The 20,866-nt window shown below is 43.5% G+C and overlaps 1 protein-coding gene across 10 annotated transcripts in view; it reads right to left on the bottom strand.

Moving 5' to 3' along the window:
- Sec61a2 (SEC61 translocon subunit alpha 2) overlaps positions 1–20,866 on the bottom strand; it is a 26,899-nt gene extending 6,033 nt beyond the window's left edge. For 2 of the 10 annotated variants that reach the window (XM_087591167.1, XM_087591165.1), the window contains exons 1-7: positions 20,757–20,866; positions 18,970–19,037; positions 16,888–16,953; positions 5,580–5,711; positions 5,344–5,453; positions 1,008–1,161; positions 4–164 (exon numbers count right to left, since the gene is read on the bottom strand). In XM_087591167.1, coding sequence (XP_087447293.1) covers positions 4–164; positions 1,008–1,161; positions 5,344–5,453; positions 5,580–5,711; positions 16,888–16,897 — 567 coding nt within the window. In that variant the 5' untranslated portion in view covers positions 16,898–16,953; positions 18,970–19,037; positions 20,757–20,866. 10 annotated transcript variants of the gene reach the window in all.

Below are 20,866 nucleotides of genomic sequence, written 5' to 3'. Positions count from 1 at the left end.
CACCTGAAAATAGATGACGACCGCAAACACGAAGACGGTGGCGATGAGGTTCATGAGGTTGGGGAGGTTCTGCCGATAGAAGGCCTCCCTCAGGGCTCGGACCTTGTCTGTCCGGGTAGCCAACAAATGAAACAGAGCTATGACTGCACCTTCAAACTCCGTACCTGAGAAACCAAGACAGAAATGAACTGTGGAGACCTCTTCCAAAGCCGCCTCAGAGTTCTAAACAGTAACTTAAACCTCAAGTCAATTTACCAGTTTATGACTCTATGTCGTATGAGTTTATGGCATAACCATGTGTGTGGGTTCTAAACATACTTCTCTCAGGGAGGCAAATCTCAACATAATCTGAACTGCGATTCACACAGTTGGCCTCTCCTTTACTTAGGGAAGCAGAGGAAGTACTGTGGGGGATAAAGCAGCAGCAGAGCAGAGTAAACTACCAGACTCACAGTAGGTGTGTTATCTACCACGCGTGCCAGCAGCCCACTGCACCAAGGGTGTTCATAAACTCCCAGTGCTGCCTTCCTAAGGCCGGGATCCGACTAGACCCTGACTAGTCAGGGCAGGATGACACTGAGAAGTGCAGAGGGGTATGGGGAAAGAATGACATCTGCAGGACATAGATGCTATTATAAAGCCAGTTAGAGGCAAGGGTGTGAGTGCTCCCTGAGGACAGCCACATCGTAACCCACCACCTTTCTGTCCCTGCACTGCATTCAGGGAGGTAGATGGCTCTGGCAGCAATGGCTTAAGCAAGGTCAGAAGACAAAATTGCAATACTGTTCGCAACCACTGGAGCTTTAAACGAGCAGAGTGAGAGTGCACTCTCCTGACCTCCTACTGTATACTTCACACATCTCTGCTCAGTAGGTTTAACATTTAGCATTCGTGGTCCCCTAGGGTAGCAAACTGGAGTGGCTACAGGCATGTGCTGCTGCATCATGAACTCATTTTCAGCATTCATCCAGCAAAACTCGTGCAGTTGCAGTCACTGTGCAATGTACCTCTGCCAGTGTTAATGGTAGTGGGACTAAAGGCCTTCCAGACAATGGTTTCACAGATGTTGGTGGCAATAAAGAGGGAAATACCAGACCCCAAGCCGTAACCCTTCTGTAGCAGCTCATCTAACAGCAGCACAATCAAACCAGCAACAAACAACTGTGGGGAAAGAAATGCACGTAAGCGGAAGCAAGAAAAAAACTCAGGAAGGGCAGACGAAAGGCTATTTCATAGTCTGTGCATTCCCAGGTCAGACCTGAGCGCTGCTCTTCACCACCATGGTAGGCGCAGCCTCTGGCCTGCTCTACTAGGCAGAGAGCAGTTCTGAAAGTCAAGGTACTAGGAACACTGCCTCATTATACAGCAGACATTTCACCTCAGTTATACCATCTCAATAGTTTCCTCAGTGTTTAAATTGTGCCCATATGGGGGGAGGGGATGAATAATAATCACAACTTAGCATTTGATATGAAGAAACAGAAAATAATCCAAATACTTCCATGGAAGTAAAAAGCCAAATAAATTACAGAAACCTTAAAAGAAACCCTCTACTCCTAAGAAATGAGTTTGACACCTTTTACAAAGGACTGTATACATTTTCTACATAACACAGTATGTACAGAATTAGCCAAAACCTAGAGCACAACAATAATATAGAAAATTTATTCTATACTTATGACAAAGATTGAATGTAAATTTGAAAAGTTAAGATTTTACCGTGTTTTCAAGCTCTTTTTTTAATTAAAACATATTTAACTCATGGCTGTTCTTGGAGAAGACATGCCTATAAAAACATGTATCAATAAAGTCAAGTTTCAGTCATGCGGCTCCTAACCTCACCCAGAGGGAAATGAGGAAATGAGGCATGCTGGAGCCCCTACCCTGCTCTCTCACAGGTCCCTACCTTACACGCTCCCACAGAAAGTAGCCTTGACTCCCCCCAGCTCAAGCAGCCCCTTCATTACCCATGGTCCCTGTCAATGAACTAACTGCAGAGTACCATCTGAGCATGCTCGCCTTAAACACCCTACATGCCAGTTCAGGGCCTGTACGAAGCCCAACTTGTCTACAACCAACTGGAAAAGGGGCAGAGTTCTCAAACTCCTGAGAGAACATGGCAGCCTTGTACTGTTTGACATTTTGACAAAGTGAGAGAAGTTAGGGCTGGTTTTTATTTTCAGCACAGTTAAGTCATGGCCATTGAGTATTTCCAGTCATAAATATAGCAACCATCCCCACCGCAGGGGACAGTACTTACTCACAAATAGGTCAGGCATGGTTTTGATAGATGATCTACATTACCTGAGTGTCCCCCACCCCCCCATGCAGAATAATGTTGGCCTACAGAGCCCCTTGGAAATGAGACTCATCTTTCCACAGGAGTAATGTGTAAATCAATCTAAATGAGAAATGGTTTGTGCAATTTGAGAAATAGGAGAAAAGATAGTAAAAACTAAACAAACAAACAAACAAATGTGAGCTCGTGTAAGTGAAAGAATCAGAAAATGGCGGCAGCATCTCCATGGAGCCCAGTGAGAACAGAACGGTGACCAAGTGTACAGTACATGTGGAATGCACGCCGTGAACCTGAGTGGATGTAAAATCACACTGGATGTCAACCTCACGTGGGCATACCCCATAGCTTGCCACTTAGTTTGACAAAAACAACTCACCTTTACTATGTGCCATGGGCAATGACACTATTTTGTTTTTAATTTCAATCAAGACCCAATTTAGATTTCAAGCCCTAACAATTAGTGGAAGAAGCACTATGTGAGCGAGACAAGAACAGAGTGAGAAACGCCTTCCATTAACAGCAAACGGGTTGCAAAACCCTCCGCTCGCTCCTAGGTGGACACACACTGATCCAATCCTGGCTCTTCAGGGTAGCCACAAATCTTCCATGTAAGCAACCCCTTGAAAAGACACAAATGGGTCACCGCCCACCAACAATCAAACATGGCATTTTTCTTTATACATTAACACTAAAAGAACTCATCACATTATATACCAGTTATGCCAACAAGTTAATAATATTTTTTCCCCTTTCCTTCTTAACAAGCTGTGCTGTAAAGGCCACCTGCCTCAACAGCTACTCAGTTACGTTCCATGACTCTCAGCCTAGTTTACGGGAAGGTCAGAAAATTACACTGGTACAGAATGTTCCAAGAGTAATACTAGTTCTGAACATCTTTTTAACTCATGGCTACTTGAGGCTAAGAGAGAATCACAGAGGTAATGTGTACTTGGTGTTCTCAAGGCCCTGGATCCAACCTTCAACTCTCAAACATAAAAGTTTATTGGCTGCATGAAGCAAATGTTTTAAACCAGGGGTTCTTAGCCTTCCCCACTGTGATCCTTTAATACTGTTCCTCATGCTGTGGTGACTCCAACCATAAAATGACCTTCATTCATAACTGAAATGTTAGTGCTGTTTTGAGTTGTAATGTAAGTATCTGATATGCAACCCCTGTGAAAGAGTCCTTCATCCCCAAAGGGGTTGACACACACTGCTTTAAAGAAACAAAAGCAAACATGATGTCCTTCCTATCAGTGGCCTCTTCAGCACTGCACCAGCAGTAAAAACCCTGAGCACTGAAGGAGACTAAAGTCAGTGTCCAGAGGATCTTCTCTCCCCAGTCAAGTCCCAAAGGCTATAATGTGTCAAACAAGTGATTTGTAAATGGAGAAATAAAGGAACTATTATCCTCTTGGGAAACACAACTTATACTGCAAGTGAACTCACTAGGTCTTAGCAAGTTATAATCCATTAAAAATCTGGCCCTGGAGCACAGACAAAACGGTGATAGCCTATTAGAGGCCATCCTTATTAACCATGCAAACAGACACTTGGCAGGCTAACCTGACCTGAGTCAGGCTCCCTGACTTATTAAAAAGAAGAAAAGAAAGAAAGAAAGAGAGAGAGAGAGAGAGAGAGAGAGAGAGAGAGAGAGAGAGAGAGAGAGAGAGGAGGGGAGGGGAGGAAGGAAAGAAAGAAAAGAATAAAAGAAAGAAAGGAAAGAAGGAAAAGAAAAAATGGTAAATTATACCCAATGAGATAGCCATTTATTCCTCAAATAATGGCATTGGAGACTATTTCAAAAATAAGAACTTGATCTTTTGAACTATTAGGAAAAAAATCCTAAATTAATTCTAATTTCAAACAGTAGATAAAGTAAATTTCTACGCTAACCAGGACTCTATTTTATTAACTTAAAACTTTAAAAAGAAAAAAAAATCCTCTGAATATTATATACAGTCAAAATTATGTTGGTCTTGAAAAAGTCAGCTCTGAACTATCCATTCCAGAAGTGCAGAGGCTGGATCTGCAGCTGTAGCTCTGGGTCAAGCCCAGTCCCACGTGAACCAGGCATGGCATGGCGGGTGTGAGTGATTCAAGCACCTGGGACACACGAGTGGGAGGAGCAAAAGCTCAAGGTCATCCTCGGCTATCTCCTGAGTCTGAGGGCAGCCCAGGCTACATGACACTGCCATAAATAAATCAATAAATTATCCTCCATGGAGCACATGGATATAAGTATATACATAATTACATTTAGAACATCATAATTTTGTATTCCACCAAGAAAGAAAAGGACTAGATACTCTGGTAAATCCCTAAAATCTAAGCAATCATAATGCAAAGGCAAGCAGCCTCTCAGTTTGAGGGCTGCCCACTAAACTACAACAAATGCCTTACTACACCCATTCACTTTCAGACGAGGACGCTGTTTTTCAGCCAGCTCGCTGTTAGTGCACTTTCTGAGATTAGCAAGTTTCATTTCCGTGATAACAGTTTAATGCTGCACATGCTTGTCTCTAATTGGTGGTTCAAGAAATCCTCTCCTGCAACCCCCCAACAACTGGGACTCCAGGCGTGTGCCTCAATGCTGGGTTTCACAATCACTTTTCTCAAGTGATTTCAGCCAACAAGTAAACTCAAACATCGATTGTACCTACAGGGCATAAAGGAACAGCTAGGATGCTAACCCTAGCCAGTATGGCCAAGGTGACAGCCACCCAAAGGCAACCAATACCCAACCACTGCCACTTGGCTGGCAACAACAGGAATGTAATGTTACCTGAGGGAATACAGCTGATTTCAGAGACCTCAGAATGTGGAAATGAACATCACAGAACAATGATAGAGCAGCAACCGTAACAGTGACAGACTGTGAAGCTATTAGAATAAACGTTTTTACATCAACACATTTATTAAGTCATTTCAGCAATCATATTGTAACTAAATAATTCAGTAGGAACTGATTTCTGTCATTCACCAGAAGAACTGTTAGATAAGGTGCCAAAGTCTACCAGCATATGAAAACCAAGACGTCTTACCTGAATAATGATAAGGAGGCAGATCCCAGCACCCATTTCTGCAGGGTCCCCGTACATCCCCGTCATGACATACACAATGGCTTGCCCAATGGTAATGATCATACCAAATACTGACAAAAAAGGAGTATATGCTTACAACCAAAGACAAAACATAGTAAAACCCAAAAACTAGGAAACATCTTTACCACAACCATACTCAAACTTGGGAAAAGCTCGTTAATTTTATGTTTGCTCACGTTTCTGGGCTCCATTGAACAGAGCTCTATCTTTGGGTGTATCTCCGACTTCAATGATTTTGGCTCCAGCTAACAACTGCATAATCAAACCAGATGTTACAATTGGGGAAATACCCAATTCCATCAATGTTCCTGTAAAGGAAGGAACAAAGAAGAAATAACTTTTATACCTAATACAGTTCAGTTTAGAGCATCCCAGCCCTGAATGTTTAAGAAAAGGTTTTAAATATTACCAAATTTCCACTGATTCCTTAAACATGAATTAAAGATCATTTATTAACAAACCAGCAACAATACAGTGGGTAAAAAGTGTTATGCTATAAAAATATTAAATTTCTATAAACTCTAAACTTAAAATATGAAGTCCTTCTTAAAAGAAACCTTTTGGGTCTGGCAGGTACAGCTAAGTTTTAGAGAACCTGAGCCCAGAGTTCAATATCCTGGGCCAGCAAAATGACTTAAGTCAGTAATGGCACTGAATACAGGTCCCAGGATCCACATGGGGTGAGGAAAAAACAGATTCCTGAGAGTTGTCCTCTGACTTCTAAATACAGACTGACACACTCGTGCACTTATTCACAAATACATTTATATTTGTAATTTATAACATGATATAATATAGCTTTGTAGTAGAATACAGTCTAACATGTAAGGCCCTAATGTTTAATTGCCCACAACACAAAATTTTAAAAAGTAAGTAAACAGAGGTGGGCTGTAGCTAGCATCCCTGCCTAGCATAAATGCAAAGCCCTGTATTTAATCTCCAGCACAGAAAGGGAGGGAAGGAAGGAGGAAGGGAGGGAGGGGAGGAGGGAGGGGAGGAGGGAAAAAGGAAGAGCTTCCAAGATTTTTGTCTAAATCATTGTTTTTAAAACTTACACTATAATTGGGTGTTATTTAGACTTTTATCGTATTTATTTACTTGTTATAGTCCAGTTTCTCTTCAGATCATATAAACCTTTTACTCTATTACTTATTTACATTATTAGTCGTGTGTGTGTGTGTGTGTGTGTGTGTGTGTGTGTGTGTGTGTGTGTCTGGGCACACACCTGACACGGTACAATTTTGCATTGTGTTACTTCTCTCCTTCCATCATGTGGGTGTGGGTCCTGGACAATAAACTCTCAGATCATCAGGCGTGGTGGCAGGGGCTTTAACTTTGCTGAACCATCTCATCAAACCTTATTTGTTTCTAAAACAGAGGCTTGGTATTTAGCCCAGGCTAGCCTCGAATTATCTATGTGGCCAGGGATGACCTTGAAGTCCCATTCTCCTGCCTTTACTTCCTAAGTGCTAGGATCGCAGGTGAGCAATCCTTGGGAGGCTCAGGATATTGGCTTAGGTGCTACGCTTAGCAAGTGACACACAGTAAGATCAACAAATGCTTGGCGGGCTGGAGAGGCGGCTCAGTGGTTAGAGCACTGACTGCTCTTCCAGAGATCCTGAGTGCAATTCCCAGCCACCACATGGTGGCCTACAACCATTTGTAAAGGGATCCAGGGCCCTCTTCTGGTACTACAGTATGCTCACATAAATAAAATAAATAAATCTTTTTTTAAAAAAGGAATGCTTGTTGAATCAATGATTAAATAAATTACATTATATTCTCATACTGTAATATGCCCATTAAATAAAGTAACTCACTGAAGACATTAAAAAAGAACAGTACGTATGTATACTTGTGTGAATATATGGATTTGGGTATGTATATCCTACTTTTAAGCATATAAATGTAAGTATAAATGAATATATGCAGAGGAAAAATCTGGATAATTATCTGAAACTTACCCACATCCCAGGAATGGGAGATATATATATATATATATGTATATATATATATATATATGTATATTTTATAAATGCTGATGCATTGCAGACATTAGAAAACTTCCAAGAACCAGGGACTGCACATATCAGAGCTGTGCGGCTCTGTGAACAAAGTGGCTGCCCCTACAGTGACTGTGCTTCTACAAGGATGAGTGCTTGAACAATGTGCTGAAAACAAGCGGCTACTCCATTCGGCCTTCAAGACGAAGGACTGCATCACCACCACCATCCACACCTCAGGGACATCTCAGAGAAAGGGGTGGGAGGAATGGAAGAGCTGGGTAATGGGGAGGAAGGCAGGCTGTGACATGCGGTCCTACGTGTACCTTATGGCTGTGGCACTCGTGAGTCCACAGGAGTCACTGATGCATGTAAACAGTCTGCACAAGACTACACCACTCAACGCTTGCCTTCAGCAGTCACCAGAGGTCGCTGGTGACTACTCACGTCCCTGTGAACAACTCCACGCCAAGCCCACTAGGTCACAAAGCAAAACAAAACAAGGGGGCGGGAGAGATGCTCAGCAGTTCTAGAGGACTCAGGCTTGATTCCCGGCACCCGTATGGCGTTCACAACTATTTGCAACTCCACTTCCAGAGGATTTTTTTGAGTCTCCATGGGCCTACAGTCATACATGCAGGCAGAACACCCATAATATAAACTAAAGAAAGGGAAAAGAAGACATGAAAATGGAACAGGGACTCGGCAGGAGGATGGGGCTGCGTGCACCCAGAGTATTTGAAACTGTTAATAAATTTGGCAGAGAATAGGAAGGGGTGGAGCTGGTGCGACGCTCAGTGAGGAATGTGCTCTGAGGCAAGGCTGGCACCTGAGTTCAATCCCGGGGACCCATGTTAAGGGAACAGCTCCACAGGCTCACTGTCACTTGTGTGAGCACACACACACACACACACACACACACACACACACACACACAATTTTAATTAGTAAATGAACCAATATTACTCCTATAATCTAAAAATCAACTACCAAAAACCTGCCATCCTTTCAAAGTATTCCCCCCAGCATGCAATCGCCATTTGTGAAATTCAAGCAGCCTCATGAGCCAGCCACAACTGGGCAGCCTGACTGCTGGCATCCCTCAGTCCTCACAATCTCCCAGTCTGTGTGTCCTGCTGTCTCACACTTGAGGGCTTTAGTCCAAGCTTTCCTCTCCCACTGGTCTAAGAATTAAACTCCAGCTCCAGTCCATCCCCTCCCGACACTGCGGACCATGGGTCTCTGTGGGAACCCGAGCTAGGAGAAGGCTGAGGGGGGGGCTCGGTCAGTGGGTAAAGGGCTCGATCTCCAGCACCAGTGTACACACAGCTCAGCAGCTGTCCCACCTGTCACCTAGGCTCTCAGGACACAGTGTGTGCTGTCGAGACAGGCCAGCTAGACCATCAAACTGGGCCAGTGTCCAGCGTCTATACAACAGGTAAACTGGTCTCGATGGCACACACCTCTAATCACAGCACTTAGGAGGTAGAGGCAGGAGGAGATCTCAGAGGTAGAGGCCAGCATAATCTACATAAAGAGTTCCATAGTGAGATACTGTTTGACGGGAGGATGGTGGTCAGGAGTGCGTACCTCTGTTGGATGCAAGAATAACTCTCATCCAGTAGAAGGGATCCGCAGAGTCCGACGACATGATCCCAAACAGTGGAATCTGAAACACCAGCACAGACACTTACTGCAGGCGGGCTGCGCTTAATTAAGACACACTGCTTGGCCTACGATGCCTGCTGGACACTGCTTGTGAGCTCTAAGTACTTTAGTACTCCTGCCAGGAGTGCACACCTTTAATCCCAGTACCTGGGAGGCAGAGTCAGGTGAAGCTCTGTGAGTTAAAGGCTAACCTGGTCTACAGAACAACTTCCATGCCAGCCAGGGCTGCTACACAGAGAAACCCTGTCTTAAACAGACAAACAAACAAAAGTAAAAACTAAAACTCAAAATCCTATGCAGTATAACTTCAAAACTCTAAGAACACGTACAGAAAATAATACTGGGAAAGACATCTTTTTAAGGGTTAAATACTGGTTATATTTAAGAGGTGAGATTATGATTGATATTTCTTCCTTATTCTTTTTAGGAATTATCAAATATTCTATCACAAGACATCATCTCTCACCCATTTTCTTTTTTTTACATTATTCTCACTCCATAATGCAGGCTGGTTTACAACTTGCTATGTAGCCCAGGATAGCCCTGAATTTTGAGCAATCTATTATACCCCGATACATGCTAACTTTTAATCCAGAAATAAACAAACAAGGTCTTTGGGGAGCCCTGATGGACCACACCTGTAATCCCAGCACTTAGAAGACTGAAGCAGCAACAGCCAACAAGAAAAGAAAGGAAGGAGGGAGGGAGGGGGAAGGAGAGTGGGAGAAAACAAGGAAAGAAAAACTCTTCAAACTATTGCCTATTACATGACCCATGTTTAGTTTCCTTAGCATATTGGGGAGAAACCCAGAGCCTGGCACATACAAAGTAGGCCCTTTACAACTGGGTTATTACACATCTCCATGACAACCTATGTCTAAGAAACAGCATTTGGCAGAAACCCCCTTCTCAAAGATGATTCATTCCTTTCTCAAAAATGCAGGTTGATGCACAAAGAAACTTACAGTGCTAATTTCGGAAATCTGTAGGGACTCAGGAATTTACCTCAGTTGATAACCATGTTTTCACATAAGCATGAGGACCATATGAAAAGAACATCGTGACAGACATGTCTGTGATCACACTCTCATACCTCAGCAAATGCTTGTGTGCGGACACACACACACACACACACACATACACACACACATAAATGCAAAAAACAAAAACTGTAAAACAATTTTAAATGTTCTTTTAAATTCCAAAATATGCTGCCAGAAGTTTGGTTTTTTTTAAAGATTTATTATATTTATTTATTTATTATATGTAAGTACACTGTAGCTGTCTTCAGACACACCAGAAGAGGGCATTGGATCTCATTACAAATGGTTGTGAGCCACCATGTGGTTGCTGGGATTTGAACTCAGGACCTCTGAAAGAGTAGTCAGTGCTCTTAACCACTGAGTCAATCTCTCCAGCCCTTTTTTTTTTTCTTTTCTTTTTTTTCCGGAGCTGGGGACCGAACACAGGGCCTTGCGCTTGCTAGGCAAGCACCCTACCACTGAGCTAAATCCCCAACCTCTGCTGCCAGAAGTTTTAAATCACTAAATCTCTGGGATCTTTGAACTCTTACTAAGCTAGGCAATGAAACAAACTGGTAAAGCAGAAGGCATGGCTAGTGTGTGCCCGGTGTCCGTGAATAGCCTTCACCTGAGAGACGTGAGATTGAGAGTCCCTGGGTAGGAACTGAACAGCACTACAGGGCAGCCCTTATCTAAGCCCCTGAACTATACTCCATCCTTCCTCTGGAGCTGCCAGATTCAGGAGTCCTTAAATGTCCAGAGAAACTGCTCCGTCTACCTTCTGTAAAGTCTCTCTTTTAGCAAATCTGGCACATAGTAATACACTACATGTAGTACTCTGAAAACCCAAACATCCCGTGTTCTGACAGAAGCCTGAACTGACTGCATGGAGATGTAGAAAACAAGCAGTAGGGATTTTCAAAAGCAGTGGCAAGCCAAGGCTAAATAAGGCGCATCTGAGACGGCTCCAAGAACAGGTCTGAGATCTGGCTCAGGATCTGCCTCGCAAGCTTAAGGGCCACAGTTCATCCTCGGTGCTGAAAGGGAACAAGATGGCAGGTTTCAGGCACATCACAGGATTTCCGGCTGTGGCAGGCACGTAACAAAGGACAGACACAGGAAAGAGTAAAGGCTAATCAGGATTTCAACGCCCCAGGACAGGCAGGCACACACAGAGCAGCTGCAGTGGGTGACAGGGAGCATTAACTGACAGGATTTAGTCACCTATGAAACAAGCTCAGACATATCTAGGAAAGTATTTTCAGAGACGTTTGAAGGGTGAGGCGCCATCCTGAAAGCAGGAGACACCAACCCATAGGCTGGATCAAGTACTCAAGCAGGTCAAAGGGTCAAGCAGGTGAAGTAGCAGCATTCATCTCTCTCTGCTTCCTGACAGTAGACACAATGTGACCACCACTCTATCCATGCTCCTGTCACGGCGCCTTTCTGCAACCATGGACTGAGAGCAAACCCTCAAGGTGTGAGCCACCATACAGCGTGCCATCTTCCCGAGGTCGCTTCTGCCAGGTGGTTTGTGGCAGGACAGGGTAAGTGACTAATACAGCTGCTAAACAAGAAGAGGGCGCCACGGGGCAGCACACTGAACATCAGCAAGCCATCGGCACCATCACTCTCCCTGCGTTGTTAAGAGGAATTAGGAACAGCAGCTGAGAGGAAGGGGTGTTGAGCGGTCGGGGTGAGTCTCTAGAATAAAACTAGACCATGGGGCTATGCTACGTCTGAAAACGGAGGAATGACTTGGAGCAGAATGGAATATAGACCTCCACAGCTAGGTGGTGAGATGCTCTCAAGACAGCCGACAACAATAACAACAACAGAAGGGAGGGAGGGAGGGAAAAGACCTCCAAGCAGAGCCCTGAAGTATTTAATGTAATGATCTCAGCTTATCTCACCTCCCACCATTCCCTCAAGCTAGAGAAAACTGGCTAGAACTTGTTTTATATTCAGCTGACATCACCCACACTGGACAGATCTGCCCAAACGTGTGAAAGACAAAAAGCATCATCGTAGCAACTACATAAACACAGGGAAAGTAGGTAACACAAAAGCATAAATGGGCCTCGGCAGCCATTCCTGAGAAACGGCACTAGTTTCTAGTAGGAAATGTCAGGGAGGTGGGTATTTCTGTTAGGGGTACTCAATGTCGGGTTTATCCAAACTAGACAAGCCCTTAGGGTTAGGGAGGGAGCAACTGGGTTTTTTGTTTTGTCCTCATTTTAACTCTGTAGACGGTATCTCAGTAACCTGTCCTGGCTAGCCTTGAGACCCTGCCTCAGCCTCCAGAGGAACTAAGGTCACACGCAGGCCTGCGGGACTAGGCCTGGAAGTCATTCTTCTTGGGATCTGGATAATGATTTAAATCCCAAAACATCACGATCTGATCTGTACTTTTACAGGTTGAAGTTTGCTGATCCCTATATTAAAAGATTCAGTATTTCTAAGATGACAATTCTCATAAATCAACATAAGTCAATGTGTGTGCGTGTGTGTGCATGTGTGAGTGTGTGTGTGTGCGTATGTGTGTGTGTGAGTGTGTGATATTCCCAAATGTGCTTTTTTACAAAAATACACATGATTCTAGATATTTATATGGAAACATAAAAGCCCTAGAGTTGGTGATTTTCAAAAAAGAACAAAGTTGCAGGACGTTTCCTGACTCGTGAAAGAATGTAATATCGGAGGCTGGAGAGATGGCTCAGTGGTTAAGAGCACCCGACTACTCTTCCAGAGGTCCTGAGTTCAATTCCCAGCAACCACATGGTGGCTCACAACCATCTGTAAAGAGATCCGATGCCCTATTCTGGTGTATCTGAGGACAACTACAGTGTACTTATATATAATAAATGAATAAAAAAAAAAAAAAAAAAAAAGAGATGTAACATCTCTTTAAAAAAAAAAAAGGGGGGGGGGGCTGGGGATTTAGCTCAGTGGTAGAGCACTTACCTAGGAAGCGCAAGGCCCTGGGTTCGGTCCCCAGCTCCAAAAAAAAAAAGAACCAAAAAAAAAAAAAAAAAAAAATGTAATGTCAGACTCCAGCTCCTCCTCAGAACACAAAACTTCAGGCAGTTCTCCCGTCACAGATACCAACAGGCACCCTAAGATATTTGAGTCCCAGATCCCAACATCTCTCCAGCCTAAAAAGTGAGTTTATATCAAGGTGAGCACTGATGGCCAAAAACCTGGCTCCTTACCCTTCTTCTATGCCTCCTGCTTAGGAATAAGAGAGCCTGCCCGCAGGCTCAGGCTGTTCTCAGAAATGTGTAAGAAGAGACCCTCCCTCCTCCCACACGGCATGATTCCTGTCTTCAGAGACCTACCATACTGTCTGATACGGAGGCCTCAACTCTCCTCAAGGGGCCCACTGTGCTACTGCCTCTCTATCTATCTATGGCGCTAATTACTCATATCCCCTGTTTTTTTCGTTTTTTTGTTGTTGTTGTTGTTTTTTGTTTGTTTGTTTGTTTGTTTGTTTGTTTTTCCCGGAGCTGGGGACCGAACACAGGGCCTTTAGCAAGCACTCTACCACTGAGCTAACTCCCCAACCCCTATATCCCCTGTTTTAATCGGGGTGTCTATTGCCATGAAAAAACACCATGGCCAAAAGCAACTTGAAGAAGAAAGGGATACCTCATTTTCCAGAGAAGCCAGAATAGAGAGTCAGACAGGAGCTGCAGCAGAGGCCACGGAGGAGTCATGCTGAATGGCTCCTTCAGCATCTTTTCTTATGCCACCCAGGAGCAGCACTGCCTCAGGATGCACCACCCACAATGTCTGGGCTCTCCTATATCAACCATTAAGCAGGAACAGAGCACAGTGGTGTGTGCCTTTAGTCCCAACCCTCAGGAGACAGAAGCAGGCAGACCTCTATGAGTTCTAGACCAACCTGGTCTATGCAGTGAATTCCAGAACAGTAGGATACATAGTGAGACCTTGTCAGAAAAAGAAAAAGAAGAAGAAGAGGAGGAGGAAGAAGAGGGGGAGGAGGAGGAGGAGGAGGAAGAAGAGGGGGAAGAGGAGGAGGGGGAAGAAGAGGGGGAGGAAGAGGAGGAGGAGGAAGGAAGGAAACATCTGAGTAGCAGCGTCCCATCCCACAGTGGGTCTGAGAGAAGCATTCTCCCAATTGAAGGTCTCTCCTCAGAGAGCTCTAGCTTGTACCAAGCTGACAAGAGAGTAGCCAGCACACTCCCCAACAGTCATCTCATCTCAGGGCTCCTCTTGAACACTCACGTGACACCTTTCAATTATGACTTACTTTGACGTTACGGGTATGAATATAAGTAATTTACTGTAAAATGTCCATATAGATCAAGAAAACAGGAGATCAAGATGTGTTTATATTAAAACTGGTTTTCAATGAGAGTTCAAGAGTTCAAGAGAGTTGGGAAATTTCTCAATAAATTGTTCTAGAACAACAGGATACCTTTGTAGAAAGAAATAATCAGCAATCCCCATCTCATCCCTCAAAATTAACTTGGCAAAGCTCGCAAGACAGTATGTGAGCTAAAATGTTCAGAGGAACACAAGAGAAGAGTCTTCCTGACCTTACAACAGGCAAAATTTTCTCAGCTTGGTCTGACCCAGCAAAGTGATGAATTCCTTTAATGCCAGCAGTTGGGAGGCAGAGGCAGGAGGATTTCTGTGATTTGGAGGCAGCCTGCAGCTTGTCCTACATAGCAAGCTCCAGGCCAGCGAGGCTATGCAGTGAGGTGCTGTCTCAAAAGAGAACAAAAGCCGTCCTTAGCTGGGTTAGGTAAGTGGCAGTCCAGTGACACTCATGAGGCTGCAGCTCACAAGGCCTTCAGAGGCTACACAGAGGCCCATCTCAACAACAACAGCAATGATGCTGGGCAAAGCCTTTAGTCCCAGCACTGAGGGGGAGCAGGGAGAAGGGGGGCTGGGGGGGGACAGGACAGGTGGATCTCTGGGTCCGAGGCCAGCCTGGTCTACAGAGTTCCAGGGCAGCCAGGGCTACCCAGAGGAACCCTGTCTTGAAAGAAACAAGAGAGAGAGAGAGAGAGAGAGAGAGAGAGAGAGAGAGAGAGAGAGAGAGAGAGAGAGAGAGAGAGATGGTAAAAATAAATCTTTATACTTTTATTGGACAAAAAAAAATATACTAGGGGTTGGGGATTTAGCTCAGTGGTAGAGCGCTTGCCTAGGAAGCGCAAGGCCCTGGGTTCGGTTCCCAGCTCCGAAAAAAAAGAACCAAAAAAAAAAAAAAAAAAATACTATATCCACAAAACCAAGTTCAAAGTTCAATAATGAAACAATAACCACTTCCAAAAATTTAAAATAGGCAAATGACTTGAAAGATACTTTACGAAAGACAAACTTATACCAAATATATATCACGTGAAAAAGTTGCTCAGTACCATTTATCAAGGGAATTCAAACTAAAATCCCACCTATTAGGACAGCCTAATGCCTGAGAGCAGAACAACCTGTGCACAGACATTCACAGCAGCCTGTGTCAGACAAAGCTGCACACGAGCCAAGTGTCCAGTGTATAAGTGAGTGCATCATGATACACTCACAGTAGAAGTAAGACTGCTGGCACGCTAACAACATGAATAAATGTCTAAAATGTTACAGACAACACAACAACATGTATGTAGAATTCTAGAAAAGAAAATTACAGTGAGGAAGGGCAGGTGGGAGCTTCCCCAGGACTGAGGAGCTGAATAGAGGATCAAGAGTTACAAGGAACATTTGAGGGGAACAAACAGGTTCTGTACCAACTTAGGTAACAGATTCCTCAATGCACACATCTGTCAAAATTCTTCAAAATGCACATTTAAAAGTGTTACTTTGTACATATAACTCCCTAAAGTTGATTTTTTAAATGATGGGACAACTTCAGAGATGTTAAAAGCGTATGGTAGAAATATAAATTCATGCTTTTTCTTTGCACTTTCTGAATTTAAAAACAAAAACAAACAACAACAAAAACTACTCTCTGACCATCCAAAACAAAATTAAATCAAGTACATAAATAAAAGTATTTAATGACCTGATAATTTCATTCTCCAACACGTGGACCAGCAAAATAGCTCAGCAGGTTAAGGTACCTGTCGCCAACCCTGTCAACCTAAGTTCAGTCCCTGGAACCCACAGGGTGAATGGAGAGAACCCACTCCCACAGTTGTCCTCTATCTCCACACACAGGCCATGATGCGAGGTGTGCACGCACATGCTAGAGCGTGCACTTGCACACACATCCACACAGTAATAAACTGGGCAGTACTAGAGGCCTGCCTGGTCTGCAAAACAAGCTGGAGGAGAGCTTTGAAATCCTGTACAGAGACGCCCGATCTGGAAACAAAACAAAACAAACCATGGTAATCATAACAATGGTGCCGACCATGACGATGCTCACTTCAACGCACTTTAGCACACAGCACAAATCCTGAGTCTGACACCCAGACTACAAAAAATTAAACACGGCAGAACTCAGAACTGCAAAGATGACTTAAAAGCTAGGTATCCTGACTGCTCTTCCAGAGGACACAGTTCAATTCTTAGAACCCACAATGGGCAGCTCACGACGACCTGAAAGTCCAGCTCCAGGGGATCTAACACACAATTCCAGCCTCCATAGGCAACCATACATCACACACACACACACACACACACACACACACACACACACACACACACACACACATAAATCTTACCAAAAAAAAAGCAACACTCAATATATTTATCAGTTTTTCTAATTCTTACTAATCAAAACCTTAAAATACAGACATGTACTCACTAGTTTGATTACATACCTGACAGCATACTAAGAAAATGAAGAGTGTTATAGCAGTCCACAGTACCTTCTCTCTAAACTGAATCTGTACAACAGAAGTATAAAGAATGATCAATCAAAACCAAGAAAAACCAATTTCAAAGCAAAAGTCCACATTAAGGTACCATAACCATTCCCCAGTGGGGCTTGCACCTATAACCTAGCTTGTTGCAGCTAAAATAAACAGCCAAGCATCTCAAACGTAAGTCTTTCCTTTGCAAAACAAAAGGAAATATTTTTAAGTTTTCTGACTTCTCTGTATATTCTAGATATGAATCCTCATGTCAGATTTTCTCTCATTCTGTAGTCTGTCTCTGAATGCCTTTTCCTTTGCTGTACAGAAACTTTTAATTTCATAAAATTCCTTTTGTCAACTGTTGGCATTATCCTCTGAGTGACTGCAGCCCCATCCAGAAGGTCTCTGCATAGACCTGTACCTACAGTGCGTTCTCTCTTCTTTTTTCTCACAGCTCAGGATTCCCTTGTTACATTAAGGTTTTTGATCTATTTGGTGCTATCTGGAATCTATTTGAAAGACTCAAGAACAGCTTGTAATAGTTAAATCTGTATCTCCAACTAGCTCCTACGTGCTGCCACAAGAAAGATAATTTAAATATAGACATGTTTCATGCACACCCCACAGGGTAGAAGGAACTGAAGAGGAAGCAAAGTAAAGTAGACCCGATGATCCACGAGTTTCAGACAGACAGGGGACTTCGTGAAATACTGAACGATGACACGGGAATCCTGGGGTATTTCATAAACTACGAAAAGTTACACTTTAGGATGTCTAAAGTATAACTGAGTAGCCATCTCTACCATCTCAGGTCATTAAAAATTAAAAGTGCCTCTAAATAAAACAGCAAGTCTGACAAAAGTCTTATCAATCTCTTTGTCTCTATTTGTTACTAATTCCCTAAGAGCTTAAAGTAGGAGGATAGTGTGGTAACTGGAAAATTTGAAATTAATATTATTTCTGGAAATTTATGTCTTACTTCCAAATATGCTCAGTGACTGAAGAACAATGTGTTTAGTTGTTACACCTTCAAAACACATCCCTGCTAGTTCTTTCCAAACAAGAAATCAAAATATGGGTGGTCTATACTTACACAATGCAATTTATTAGGTAGAAGAGTTGGTACTAACCAAAACCTATCCATCAGATCGTACCACTAGCTAGCCATATACAAATCCTATATAAAGAAATTATAGGGGCTGGAGAGATGGCTCAGTGGTTAAGAGCACTGACTGCTCTTCCAGAGGTCCTGAGTTCAATTCCCAGCAACCACATGGTGGCTCACAACCATCTATAATCATGTCTGGTGCCCTCTTCTGGCCTGCAGGTGCATACATGCAGGCAGAAAGCTGTATGATGTATACATAATAAATAAATAAATGTTTAAAAAAAAAAAAAAAAGGAAATTATAGAGCACCAACATGGCCCAGCGTGTTCTGTATCTTAACTAACACAAAGGCCAAGAACCACTTGGGTTGGAAACACTGTAACTTAAAACATTTTTGATAGAATGAGAATCCTGCCTAGTCTTAATCTCTCTCCCCATCTCCTTCCCTCCTTCTGTCTTGGTCTCCTAGTCTCCCTTCTTCCTTCTCTTCCTCCTCCCCTCCCCGAGACCCACAGTTATTGAGAAGAGAATCAATTCTCAAAAGTTGCCCTCTGACCTTCACATGTACACCATAGTACATTGGTGCACAGGCACAGACACTTACATATGAGAAAAATAAATGTAACTTAAAAATTAAAACAGGCCAGGTGGTGGCAGAGTCAAGTGAATCTCTGAGTTCAAGGCTAGCCTGGTCTACAAAGAGAACTCCTAAACAGCCATGGCTGTTGCACAGAGAAACCCTGTCTCAAACAAAACAAAACAAAACAAAACAAAACAAAACAAAACAAAAAAAACAGATTTATACTTGTTTGAAAAATAAGGAGGTAACAGTTTTTCCACTGACAGCCAGAAATGGTTGGGATAAGCATATCAACCTTGGTGCTTTTGCAAAGTAAGTCACTCTGTTACCTGCTATATTACTAAAATATTATACTTACTTTCCTTTCAGGCTTCTGAATTTCTGGTAGAACTGCACAGAAAGGTTTAATAACTTCTAAAAACTTGACTGTAAGAAAAAAATTATAGAGTTTTAAAAAAATGTATCTTTGAATGGTTCCAAAAACAAATTTTCTTTAACAGCAGTTTACCACATCCACCCAAATTAAATAATCATACGGTTCTCAAGCTCAAGTGAGGGAATCTACAAGAAACAAAACCTCCCAGATAGCTGTTGAGTACAAGGAAAATAAGTAATGAACCATGACTTCTTTGTTTCTTCAGGTTTAAACCTAACCCTTTTACATATATGCAGAACAGAAAATAATCGGATCATCACTATATAAAATAAGCAAACATAGTTTATTACAGTACTTAGCTAATGTAGTAATTAATGACAGTAAAATAGCAGAGGGAACCTTTCCCAGGAATAGTAGGGTAGGAGCTTGACATTCACTAGGGGAAAACAAACAAGCAAACAAACAAACAAACAAACCCAGGAGCCTCTCCTACAGACAACATTTAACCTCCACAATCCCTACTTCACTTCAGTTAGCTGCATTTCAAGGTTGGTCATTCTCTAAGCAACCACGTCAAAATACTTGCTTACACACAAGAATCAGCTCAGAGAATGGTAACTACCCAGGCTACTTCTGCAGTAAATCAAAGACAAACCAAGGATTAGGGATAGACACTGCCTTCTACTCCAGCGGGACTCCAAAAAGGGGAAGTCATTGACCTGGAGTTATAATTGGCAGTACATTTGGACTATTTAGAAAGTAAATCTAAAATCTGAAAATATTCACCTGTAATAAACAAAAAGCAAAACTATGGGTCACATCAGGAAACTCCTTAGAGTCTCCTTATTCCCTTTCCTTCCCATCTCAGTCCATCCAGGCGACTCGAGATTTCTTGGCATTTTATGATTTACCGTGCTGGCATTCAGGTTCAAACAACGCTGTTGCGTGCCGCCATGTATTGCCTCTCCCCGTGTTGAAGAATTCTATTTTTATTCGCAATTCAAAGCCAAGGGTCTCATCTATTTCCTTCCCAATCTCCCCCAAATGTCTACTGTTGGCCAATTGGGTGCATCGCTTGGACACGCAGTTAACGTGCCCCTTTATACACAAACATGTCAACTGTTAGGTAAGTATTTGTGTGGCTATACATGAGGGTGAGTGATTGGGCAGGGCCCTTGAAGGCTCTTATAAATATATACGAGGCCTCGTCCATACCGCGCGCACCAACTTACAGTTTTCAATGAACACTACAGAATGACTGGGAAGAATTAATCAAGGAAAATGCTGAGCTGCGACCGATCACACGCCTTTCCTCCCCTAAAACACAGGCTATGAATCACGTTTTTTTTTTTTAAATGAGGGAGATTTATTCATCGCAACACACCAAGAAAGCGTGATTCAGGAATAATAATTTTTTTTAAAGATTAATGAGTTTCCTAAGATCCAGAAAAAGCCCAAGTGGTCCAAAGCCGTGGAGTGTGTGCTAACTCCCCCCGCCCCCAGCCAATGGCCTCCCCGCGCCATCCTCGCTCCTGGCCTCCTAAGGGGAGCAAATCGGGACCTCTGGGTTCCCCGTGACCCGCCGGACAAGGCCTGGCTGACCGGAGGAGCCTTGGAGGAGGTCCCCAGCTCGAGCCGTCCGCGGCTACCCCAGCGAGGCCTGCGCATCCCCCGCCCCCAAAACGACCCCACCGGGGAAGCGACTCCACTGCCCACAGCCCGAAGGGACCCGCGGCCCTTGCGGTTCGCGCTCCAGCCACCACACTCACTGCCCATGGCGGCGGCTCAGCACAGCCGGCGGGCACCCTCGGCCTCGCTGCTGCCTCCGCTCCGCTCCTCACGAATCCGGCCTAGGCGGCGGAGGCTCGGGACACGCTCT

This window comes from Rattus norvegicus, chromosome 17 (assembly GCF_021556685.1).
Source record: "Rattus norvegicus strain SHRSP/BbbUtx chromosome 17, alternate assembly SHRSP_T2T, whole genome shotgun sequence".
In the NCBI taxonomy this organism is placed as follows: domain Eukaryota; kingdom Metazoa; phylum Chordata; class Mammalia; order Rodentia; family Muridae; genus Rattus; species Rattus norvegicus.
The sequence above is the reverse complement of the archived record's forward strand: the minus strand, read 5'-3'. Positions and strand labels throughout refer to the sequence as shown.